Source organism: Bombina bombina, chromosome 9 (assembly GCF_027579735.1).
Source record: "Bombina bombina isolate aBomBom1 chromosome 9, aBomBom1.pri, whole genome shotgun sequence".
Classification (NCBI taxonomy): domain Eukaryota; kingdom Metazoa; phylum Chordata; class Amphibia; order Anura; family Bombinatoridae; genus Bombina; species Bombina bombina.
This window is the reverse complement of record NC_069507.1, coordinates 247340578-247353160: the sequence shown is the minus strand read 5'-3', so window position 1 is coordinate 247353160 and position 12583 is coordinate 247340578. Positions and strand designations below refer to the sequence as shown.

Sequence of the window (12583 nt, the reverse complement as noted above, 5' to 3'; positions counted from 1 at the left end):
AATAAATGTGTAATATTCAGTAGGATGGTAAATGTGAAGGTCGGTAACCTGAAATACAAACACGTATAGGGTGCAGTCATTACACGACTGTAACTGTCCAGTGGATAATAACCTCATATGTCCAAACTAAAATTAAAGGGGCAGCAGATGTTAATAATTTTTTGTAATGTCGCATTTAAAGGGACATCTATTCAAAATTAAACTTTCATGATTCAGATAGGATAAGCAATTTTAAACAACTTTCCAATTTTTTCTTTTTATCATCAAATTTGCTTTGTTCTCTTGGTATTCTTTGTTAAAAGCTAAACCTAGGTAGGCTCATATGCTAATGTCTAAGCCCTTGAAGCCCGCCTATTACCTCAGTGCATTTTGACCGTTTTTCACAGCTAGACAGCGCTATTTCATGTGGTCCATATAGATAATATGGTGCTCACTCCCGTGGAGTTACCTAGGAGTCAGCACTGATTGGCTAAAATGCAAATCTGTCAAAAGAAATGATATAAGGGGCAGATAAAATGTCATCACAGAGGTAAAAAGTGTATTAATATAACAGTGTTGGTTATGCAAAATGGGGAATGGGTAATAAAGGGATTATCTATCTTCTTAAACAATATAAATTCTGGAGTAGACTGTCCCTTTAAGTATGATTGTTTGCTTGCTTGCTCTTTATTAATCTCCCTTGGGTGCTTATTTACATGTGTGTGTCAGTGCTTCCAGATTGCAGCATTTTCTTGACACCTTTAAACTTCACAGGTGGATGTAATATCCATTTCTAGTTTATTTTATTTTTGGCACAGAGAGTTACTAGCATATATATCATGAAAGTGAACAAAATCATACATAGAATTGTTACTTCTGCATCTATTATCGCAATATTTGCATAAAATAAGCAGTACTCAAACATTTTTCTCCATGAAACTAAATAAAAGCTGTTTAGATTGAAAGTAAAACTAACTAGAAGTGCACGGTAATATACAAAGCTTACTGGCCAACAGGGACAACTCCCACATAATAAGTTAGCTTATTCAGTACAGGGACATCCATGCTTTAAACAAGCAATATTTTGAAACATTCTGTTTTAGTTGGAACAGAGAAAATGTCCCTTTGAAAAAATATATCTTGTTGTTGTATGGATCGTGCGTGTAAACAAAAAGATTATAAAAGATTCACCAGCGAATAGGACAAAAATAAAAACTCACTTTCTGGGTGAGATCACTGGCGTCATTAATGTAACGGTCTCTTTCCTTCTCCAACTGGAAAATGATTTTTCGCTGTTTTTGGGCTTCCTCTTTGTAATTCTGGATCTCTTCTTCAAGGTTTTTCTTCGACTTTTCGTGGAGTTTTACCAAGTTGACTTGTTTCTCAGTGGCACCTCCAGCTTTTAGCAGGTTCTGTAAGGGGGATACGTAAATAGCAGCATTACCATATCGCCACAACATCTGCGTGCCAAGAACAGACACTTTACTGCATGGACAAACTCTCTAATGCTGCATTAATTCTATATATTGTATAAAGTAGAAATGAAAAGCAATGAGAAAATTGTACATTGTGATATTTAGTAAAACAATCACTCTTTATTAGTTCAGTTCAAACTACATATCCTGTTTTATTTTCCAGTCTGCTATTTATTTTCTTCTTTATCCACCCCACGGTCTTTCTACATATCTACTTATCTCTCCCCCAAACCTTTGTGACCAGGAAACGCCTCTCTAATTGTAATTCCAATAATTATTATAATTGCTAACATTCTAATTGGCAAACTATAAATAATAAAAATATATCTGTAAAAATAATTCCTTTGGCTCATGGGAAGTACAAAGTCTTAATGAGACTGTTTACATATTTCATACAACATTTACATGTAGAACCACAAGAAGCTTAAATAGGGCAGTGAGCTCTGTACTAATATAACAAAATGCCAAGATATTTTAGGAGACACATTTTATAGTTTGTTAGTAGAATATAGAATACTAGTCCTAAAGCCTGTGTACACGGGCCATTTTTTGCAGTACAGTGGTTCCACCCCTTGCTCTCTCTCTATCCCCCCTCTCTTTTGCTCTCTCTGCCCCCTCTCTTCTGCTCTCTCCCCCCTCTCTCTATTTTTCTCTCTCTCTCCCCCTCTCTTTTGCTCTCTCCCTCTCTTTTGCTCTGTCTCTCCCCCCTCCCTCTATTTTGCTCTCTCTTTTCCCCTCTCTTTTCCTCCCTCTCTTTTGCTCTCCCTCTCTCTCTCCCCCTCTCTGTTGTTGTCTCTCTCCGTCCTCCTCTCTTTTGCTCTCTCCCTCTCTTTTGCTCTGTCTCTCCCTCTATTTTGCTCTCTCTTTCCCCCTCTCTTTTCCTCCCTCTCTTTTGCTCTCCCTCTCTCTCTCCCCCTCTCTATTGCTGTCTCTCTCTGTCCTCCTCTCTTTTGCTCTCTCTCCCCCTCTTTTTGCTGTCTCTCTCCCTCTGTTTTGCTCTCTTTATCCCCCTCTTTTGCTCTACCCCCCTTTCTTTTGCTCTCTCCCTCCTCTCTTTTGCTGTCTCTCCCCCCCTCTCTTCTGCTTTCTCTCCCCCTCTCTTTTGCTCTCTCTATCCCCCTTCTTTTGCTTTCTCTCCCCCCTTTCTTTTGCTGTCTCTCTCCCTCTCTTTTGCCCTCTCTATCCCTCTCTTTTGCTCTCTCTATCTCCCTCTCTGTTGCTCTTTCTATCCCCACTCTTTTGCTCTCTCTCTTCCCTTTCTTTTGCTCTCTCTCTCCCTCTCTTTTGATCTCTCTCCCCCTTTCTTTTGCTCTCTCTCTCCCCTTTCTCCCCCCTCTCTTTTGCTCCCTCTATCTCCCCTATTTTGCTCTCTATCTCTGACCCCTTTCTTTTGCTCTCCCTCCCCCCTCTCTTTTGCTGTCTCTATCCCTCTCTTTTGCTCCCTCTATCCCCCCCTCTTTTGCGCTCTCTTTCCCCCCTCTTTTGCTCTCTCTCTATCCCCCCTCTTTTGATCTCTCTCTATCCTCTCATATTTATCAAGCTCCATACGGAGCTTGATAAATATGCCCCTATCTATCTATCTATCTATCTATCTATCTATCTATCTATTCATCTGGTATGGACATGTATTAAACAATTGGAAAGGGGTCCTCTATCTGTAGAAATGTATTTAGCAATAAAAAAGTGTAAAATGACAGTTTTGTGCTAAACTCTAAACCATCAGTGCAAATCTTTATATAGCGGTTACAGCATAGCCTTAATCATCAGTAGCTGCATTTACCAAAGTGGCTCTTTTTTATATAGAATCACATTTCTAACAATGCAATTCCAATGATATCTTAAGGTTCATTGCTGTTAAATGTAACCTGCCATCTAATATAACATTTCATAAAAGCCACATGCTGCTTGTATGACACATTATTAGAAGCCATTATATTCAGTGACATACGATCATGATCCTAATGTATCTCAGATCCCTGGAATTGCTACTACGGACACAAGAGTAATTTCAACACAAAATCAGAGCTTCTGCACGGAGGAAATGGACTTACACTATTTGTTCTTTGAAATGCTGAAAATTACCAGAACAAACTGTAGCACCTCAATTCAGCTGGCGCTCATTGCGGTAGTTTTAAAAGGCCCCCTGCATCTCCAAATGACACCTGCCGGTACAAATGCTGGCAATTCACGCTAGCTTTCTGAGTATCAGCACATGCTGAGCCCCAGATGTGATTTCTCTGACTTCCAGGTTGCCAAGGTAATTTATCTTACCCCAACTAAGATCTTCTGCAAACCCCAAATGATTAATATGCATTTAAAGATACTTGTGTGTCCATTATGCAATGAGAGATAAATCAGATAAAACAACTTTGTTGTTTGGACACTAAAACTTTACACTTATTTTTTCTGCATTTAAACAACTGACGTTATTAAAAAAAAAATGTATGCTTGCCTGATAATAAATTTTCTTTCCGGGCATGGAGAGTCCACAAATTCCAATTACTAGTGGGATATTCAACTCCAGCAGGAGGAGGCAAAGAGCACCCCAGCAGAGCTGTTACATGTCACTTCCCTTACCCATAATCCCCGGCCAAAGGAAAATGGAAAAAGAAGATAACACAAGGGTATAGAGGTGCTTGAGGTTTATACCAAAAAATGTATTCGCCTTCTTAAATCAAATAAGGGGGGGTTGTGGACTCTCCATGCCTGGAAAGAAAGAAATTTATCAGGTAAGCATAAATTTTGTTTTCTTTCCTATGGTATGGAGAGTCCACAAATTCCAATTACTAATGGGAACTAATGCCCAAGCTAGAGGACACAAACAGAAGGCACCACCGCTTGAAGAACTTTTCTCCCAATGGAAGCCTCAGCCGAGGCAAAAGTATAAAATTTGTAGAATTTGGAAAAGGTATGCAAAGAGGACCAAGTGGCCCCCTTGCAGATTTGCTCCACAGATGCTTAATTTTTGAAAGCCCAGGAAGAAGAAACAGCCCTAGTGGAATGAGCCGTAATTCTCTCAGGAGGCTGCTGTCCCGATGTCTCATAAGCTAACCGGATAACACCTCTCAACCAAAGAGAAAGATAAGTAGAAGTGGCCTTCTGACCCTTCCGTTTACCAGAGAAAACAACTAACAGAGCAGAAGATTGACGAAAATCTTTAGTTGCTTGAAGGTAAAACATTAAAGCACGCTAACATCCAGGTTATGCAACAGGCATTCCTTCTGAGAAGAAAGATTAGGACATAAAGATGGAACAACAATTTCCTGATTGATATTGTGATCCGACACTACCTTAGGAAAAAATTCCAGCTTAGTATGAAGGACCGCCTTATCCGCATTGAAAATAAGGTGAGGGGAATCCCACTGCAGAGCCGAAAATTTGGAAACTCTGAGAGCAGAAGAAATAGCAAGAAGAAACAAAACCTTCCAAGATAACAATTTAATATCAATAGAATGCATTGACTCAAACGGAGCCTGATGCAAAACTTTAAGAACAAGATTAAGGCTCCAAGGAGGAGCAACAGGTTTAAACACAGGCCTGTTTCTGACCAGAGCCTGAACAAAAGATTGGACATCCGGAAGATCTGCCAGACGTTTGTGCAAAAGAATAGAAAGTGCAGAAATCTGACCCTTCAGAGTACTGACTGACAAACCCTTCTCCAGGCCCTCCTGAAGAAAAGACAACATTCTAGGAACCCTTACCCTGTTCCAAGAGAAACCCTTCGATTCACACCTATAAAAGTATTTGCGCCATACCTTATGGTAAATCTTGCGAATAACAGGCTTACGAACCTGAAGCATGGTACCAATGACCTTCTCAGAGAAGCCACGCCTAGCCAAAACTAAGCGTTCAATCTCCAAGCAGTCAGTTTCAAAGAATCCAGATTTGGGTGTAGGAAGGGACACTGAAAAAGAAGGTCCTTCCTCAGAGGTAACCTCCAAGGTGGAAGAGATGACATCCTCACTAGATCCACAAACCAGATCCTGCGAGGCCAGACAGGAGCTATTAGAATCACAGATGCTTTTTCCTGTTTGATAAGAGCAATGACTCATGGAAGGAGAGCAACGGAGGAAACAGGTAATCTAGACCGAAGTTCCAAGGAACCAGCAGAGCATCTATTCAAATGGCTTGAAGATCTCTTGATCTTGAACCGTACTTTGGAAGTTTGGCATTTTGACGTGACACCATCAGATCCAACTCCGGAATCCCCCACTTGAGGGTTATCATAGAGAATATCTCCGGGATGAAAGGGCTGCCTGCTCAGAAAATCTGCTTCCCAGTTGTCCACCCCTGGAATGTGGATGGCAGATAGGAGACAATCGTGAGATTCCGCCCACTGAAGAATGCGGGATACCTCCTTCATTGCTAAGGAAGTCTGAGTTCCTCCCTGGTGGTTGATGTAAGCCACCAAGGTGATGTTGTCCGGTTGAAATCTGATAACCCGGACCAAGGCTAGTTGAGGCCAAGCTGTCAAGGCATTGAAGATTGCTCTCAACTCCAAGATGTTTATGGGAAGAGAGGACTCCTCCCGAGTCTAAAGGCCCTGAGCTTTTATAGAGGCCCAAACTGCTCCCCAGCCTAGCAGGCTGGCGTCTGTGGTCACAATCACCCACGAAGGTCTCAGGAAACATGTACCCCGAGACAGATGGTCCTGAGAAATCCACCACAAGAGTTTCTTGTCAGAGGATCCAGAGCTATCCTCTGCGAGAGATCTGAGTGGTCTCCGTTCCATTGACGGAGCATGCATAGTTGTAGCGGTCTCAGATGGAACCGAGCAAAGGGGATGATGTCCATGGAAGCAACCACCAGACCAATTACCTCCAGGCATTGAGCCACTGAAGGACGGATAGAAGCCTAAAGTGAAAGGCAAGAAGCAAGAAGTTTGGCTTGTCTGACATCTGGCAGAACATTTTTGATGGATAAGGAATCTATAATTGTTCCCAGGAAACACACTCTTGTATCTGGAACTAGGGAATTCTTTTCCAGATTCACTTTCCACCCGTGAGAACATAGAATAGACAACAACATCTCTGTATGAGATTTTGCTAGTAGAAAAGATGACGTCTTAACTAAGATGTCCAATAAGGCGCCACCGCTATTCCCTGAAATCTGACCACCGCCAAAAGAGCTCCCAGAACCTTTGTGAAAATTCTGGGAGCTGTAGCAAGGCCAAAAGGAAGGGCAATAAACTGAAAATGTTTGTCCAGGAAAGTAAACTTTAGAAACTGGTGATGTTCCCTGTGAATTGGAACATGAAGATACGCGTCCTTCAGATCTATGGTCGTCATGAACTGACCCTCTTGAACTAAGGGCAGAATGGAATGAATAGTTTCTATCTTGAAGGACGGAACCTTGAGGAATTTGTTGAGACACTTTAGGTCTAGAATGGGAGGAAAAGTTCCCTCCTTTTTGGGAACCACAAAGAGATTTGAATAAAATCCTTGACCTTGTTCCCTTACTGGAACTGGATCACTACCAGGAAAGAGAGGTAATTTACGCAGTTTAAGAAAGCCTCTCTCTTTACTTGGTTTGTAGATAACCTTGACAGGAGAAATCTGCCCCTGGGGGACAAGACTTGAACCCTATCCTGTAACCCTGGGATACTATGTCCACGGCCCAAGAATCTGGAACATCGCATATCCAAGCCTGACAAAAAATAAAGAGCCTGCCCCCCACTTGATCCAAGCCTGAATGGGGGGCGGTCCCTTCATGCTGATTTAGAGTCAGTGGAAGGCTTTTTAGCTTGCTTCCCTTTATTCCAAGGCTGACTGGATCTCCATGAGTTCCTGGATTGCTCCGGCTTGGAAGAGAAGGAGTAAGACTTCTGTCCTTTGAAGTTGCGTAAGGAACGAAAATTAGAATTCTGAAGACCCTTAGGTCTATTCTTCTTGTCCTGAGGTAGGAAAGATCCCTTTCCACCCGTAATTTCTGAAATAATCTCCATCAGACCAGGCCCAAATTACTTCTTACCCTTATTAAGGTAAAGACAGAAGCTTGGACTTAGACGATACATCTGCAGACCAAGATTCTAACCACAAAGCTCTGCGAACTTGAACAGCAAAGCCAGACAACTTGGCTCCCAGTCTAATCACTTGAATATTGGCATCACAGATAAACGTATTGGCTAGTTTAAGAGCCTTGATCCTATCTTGGATCTCCTCTGTAGTAGTTTCCTCTGAAATCAAGTCAAATAAGGCATCACACTAATAAGATGCTGCCCCCACAACCGTAACAATACTTGCAGCAGGTTGCCACTGAAGTCCCTGATGAATGTACATATTTTTTAAGTAAGCTTCTAGCTTCTTATCCATGGGATCCTTAAAAGAACAACTATCCTCAATGGGAATAATAGTTCTCTTGGCTAGAGTAGAGATAGCTCCTTCGACCTTAGGTACTGTTCGAGAGTAAGCAACAGGAAACATTTTCTTGAAAACAGGGGACGGGGAAAAAGGAATCCCCTGCTTATCCCATTCCTGAGCTATAATTTATGACATACGGTCTGACTCTGGAACTGGAAAAACTGCCACAGAAGAAGGTACATCATATACTCTATTACGCTTACTAGACTTTTTTGGATTCTCAGCGACAGATGAGTCGGAGTCTTCAAAAGTAGCAAGCACCTCTTTTAAAAGTAATTGGAGGTGTTCTAGTTTAAATCTAAAATTAACCTCCTCTGAATCTGTAGAATTTTCCACCACAGAATCAGTCTGATATTTCATCTTCAGAAGCTACTGAGGTATCATTTTCATCAGACAAATCAGGGAGATTGACTAACGCAGCTTTAGCGGAGTCAGAACCCTTCTTAACTGAAATATTTTTAGATTTCCTCTTGCGCTTACCAGCAACAGGAAATGCTGATAAAGCAGCAGAAACCGCAGAAGTCATCTGCGCAGCAAAATCTCCTAGTAAATAAACACCCCCAAGAGGATGTTGAGAGGAACCGCAGGGTACTGCATGTGAAACTGCTAAAGCCTGTGACGTTTGAGGGGAAAGCTGAGGCATGGCATGGACAACATTATCCTGAGAGACAGATGTCTCTGAAAAGGAACTTTTATTTTTTTTCAAAAGCATAATGTCTAAACAAGGGGAACAAAACTGCACAGGAGGAATAATTTGAGCCTCCAAGCAATATAAACACTTTGCAAAAAGCATATTAGCATTTGCTTCAGGGTCCATTGTAAAGGAAATTTGTCTACGCCAGTAATATAAATAAGGAATCTAAACTTTCTATATATATATATATAAAACAGAAAAATTACTTAGGTACTTCAAAAACCTCAGCACTGCTGAGGACTCACCACTCCATTGATTCATAGAGAAAATCCCACTAGATAGAAACGAAATTACAGAGAAGTGGATAACAGTCGATAAGTTTGTCAAACAACACACTTCCAGTAACAGGAAACACTGTCCAATAATGCAGAGACACTCCGGTCCAATTTCCAATAAGACCGGTAAAATCTCCTCTCACAGATGGCTCCACACTGCAAAGCTGCAGAAAAACTGAAGCGCAGAGGACGGTCACGTGACCGCAATGAAAATCAACTGCGCCACTGACAGATAAAATCGGCGCGAAAAAGCGGCTGATCACAGTTAAAAATAAAGACCATTTCTAATAAAGTATCAAATGTATTTTCAATTAGTCAGTGGTAACTAACCCTGGTTTTCTATATAGGGGTAGCAATAATGTTAGAAGTTAAGCAAAGACCACCTCGACGTCTTCTAACTGCTAAAAGCCACCATTACTCTTACTAAAGAGATTGACATGGACACAGCATAGCCCCAATCCTTGTTTGCAGAGAAAAGTACTCATAAAAGGATTAAATACCTTCAGACACCATCTTCACATATCCTCCCTTGACAGAGGCAAAGAGAATAACTGGGGATTATGGGTAAGGGAAGTGACACTTAAAGTGAAAGTAAATTTGGTACCGTTTGAACCTACTACATTATTCTCTCCATGTACAGTAACAAAATCGCTATATTTTTTTATAATAAAAACATTGATTTCTGCCTTTTTTTAATTACATTATAATTGTACCGTTTTCCTGTGTACTCCTCCCATCTTCAACTTCCTTTATTTTTTAGTGTTTACTTATAGAGCGGTCCCACCCGCTCTATACGTATCAGAGATGCGCGTTCACAAGGAGCCTTACCATTGCGCATGCACAATTCAATGATTGGAACAGCAATGCGCATGCGATTCTCACTCCAGCCGTCTCCAAAGCGCATGCGTCTATCTGTGTTCGCAACATAGTAATGAATGAGTCACTATATTGTATTCATTCATTACTATGCGATTTGACAAAGATAGAAGCAGCAGCTTCTCAATTAGTGACTGAAATCCGTTGACGTTTATGCCCATTCAGTCCAAAATGATGTGCATGTGCGAATCGGCCACGAGCATTGTAATAGAAAGTCAACAGAGTAGATGTAACGCATGCGCAGATCCGACAATAGGGCGATGACGTAGTTTCACGGCCGCCTAACGGCCAGAATTTCAGTTGGCAAACACAAAAACGTGATCAGGAAGTAGGAAACAGAGCCAAAAACGGGTTGTTATTAACAAAGCCAATATCAGTATTTTATATCAGGTAAAACTTTGTTTGCACAAAATTAACAAAAAATTGATGAATGAAAGTCATATTGATTTTTAAGCTTGCATGTAATTATGGTTAGCAACCTTGAAAACTTTACTTTCACTTTAAGTGCTCTTTGCCTACTCCTGCGGGCCAGGAGTTGAATATCCCACTAGTAATTGGAATCGTGGACTCTCCATGCCATAGGAAAGAAAATTAATTTGCATATTATTATTTTTTTATTCTTTTCCTTATATATATAATGGGAGCTGCTGTACAGGAGGTTCGGTCTGGCTGGGAAATACTTGATACCTGCTGATACCAACACTTGGTTAGCTTGTGTGTATGTGAGATGTATACTACTACTTTTGTCATTCTCAAGAAGATATTACACTGTGGCACCCTCATGTGCTATTCTCGTGTTGTTACAGAGTATAATATTGATTGGTTGACAGGCTTCATCCAAGGAGCTGCCTGACTGTGTGATCATCGTTATATTGTAAGATATTCATATTCACAACACTATATATTATTATTATTATATGTTTGAATAGTGTTTCTTTTATTCCATTTATTGTAATAATGTGGGTAGTGAGCCCCCTATATTGGCATTATTTACTCAGGTTATTAAATTTAAAACACAAGCAAACACCACTTGTTAAAGATGTATTAAAGGGAAAACTGGAAGTATTGAAGTAACACTTTATTATAGGGACATGAAACCCAAAATGCTTTTTTTCGTGATTCAAACAGAGCATACAATTTTAAAAAAAGTTTCCAATTTGCTTCTATTTAGAAATGTGCTTCATTCTCATGGTATTCTTTGTTGAAGAGATACCTAGGTAGGTAATGTGCACACGTTTGGAACACTAAATGACATCTAGTGCTCTTGCAAATGAATAACATTGTTGCAATTCTGCTGCCATATAGGACTCAATTTATCATCCATGTGCGAACCGGGGCATACATATTCGCCCATGTCCGCTGGCTTCTCCTCTGGCATATGAGCGCTCCTGTGCAACCCCGCACAGCCAATCACAAGCGGGCAGGAGCAGTCAATCTCCCCGGTCGGAAGAGACCAGGGAGATTGAAATTCTCCACCTAAGAGGTGGAGAACAGGGCAGGGAAGCAGCAGTCTAATGGCCACTGCTTGATAAATGCTGACTGCAGGTTCGAAGCTGCAGTCCAAGAGGCGAGAAGGGCTTGATGAATTGAGCTCATAGTGATGCAGATACGTGCACGCTCCTGAGCTTAAAGGACCAGTCAACACAGAAGATTTGCATAATCAACAAATGCAAGAGAACAAGACAATGCAATAGCACTTAGGGGCCCATTTATCAAGCTCCGGATGGAGCTTGAGGGCCTGTGTTACTGGCGAGCCTGCAGGCTCACCAGAAACAGCATTTATGAATCAGTGGTCTAAAGACCGCTGCTCCATAACCTGTCCGTCTGCTCTGAGCAGGCGGACTGACATCGCTGCAATTCAACCCGATCGAGTATGATCAGGTTGATTGACACCCCCTGCTGGCGGCCAATTATCCGCGAATCTGCAGGGGGCAGCGTTGCACCAGCAGCTCACAAGAGCTAAATGCTAAATAGCGTATTGCTCTCCACATTCAGCGAGGTCTGGCGGACCAGATCCGCACTGTTGGATCACGTCCGCCAGACCTTTGATAAATATCCCCTATAGCCTGAACTTCAAATGAGTAGTAGATTTTTTTTCTTACAATTTTAAAAGTTATGTCTATTTCCACTCCCCCTGTACCATGTGACAGCCATCAGCCAATCACAAATCCATACACGTACCATATGACAGCCATCAGCCAATCACAAATGCATACATGTTTATTCTGTGAATTCTTGCACATGCTCAGTAGGAGCTGGTGACTCAAAAAAGTTTAAATATAAAAAAAAATTGTTAATGGAAGTAAATTGGAAAGTTGTTTAAAATTGCGTGCTTTATCTAAATAATGAAAGTTTAATTTTGACTTGAGTGTCCCTTTAACTCCCTGGTTTTCAACAAATGATACTAAGAGAGCAAAGCCAATTTTAAATACACGTAAATTGGAATGTTGTTTAAAATTACATGCTATATCTGAATCATGAAAGAACATTTTTGGGTCCCACTAAATTGGATAAATGATACTCACTACTAATAAAATTAAAATGTACTGTAATCAACATCTCATAAAGGCCTAGATTACGAGTGGAGCGCAAAATAGCATTTTCGCAAGCACGCTATTTGCATTCCACTCAGTAATATAGGCATTCGCATTGCATGGAAGCTTTGCTTCCATAGGCTCCAATGGGAGCCTCATTCTGATGCCGATAGACACAGCACAGAACCTAGCGCAGCAAAGGGGGTAAGTCGCAAAGTGTTGGGCAGCATATTTAAATTTATATGAATATATACCTATATATATATGTGTGTGTATATGTGCATATATACCTATATATTTATGTGTGTATATGTGCATATATACCTATATATGTATGTGTGTATATGTGCATATATACCTATATATATATGTGTGTGTATATGTGCATATA

General features: G+C 40.9%; 1 protein-coding gene across 1 annotated transcript in view; it reads right to left on the bottom strand.

The window, feature by feature from the left end:
* CFAP58 (cilia and flagella associated protein 58) overlaps nucleotides 1-12583 on the bottom strand; it is a 121940-nt gene that overhangs the window by 48104 nt on the left and 61253 nt on the right. The window contains exon 9 of the mRNA XM_053693000.1: nucleotides 1200-1391. Coding sequence (XP_053548975.1) covers nucleotides 1200-1391 — 192 coding nt within the window. The remainder of the gene's footprint in view (nucleotides 1-1199; nucleotides 1392-12583) is intronic.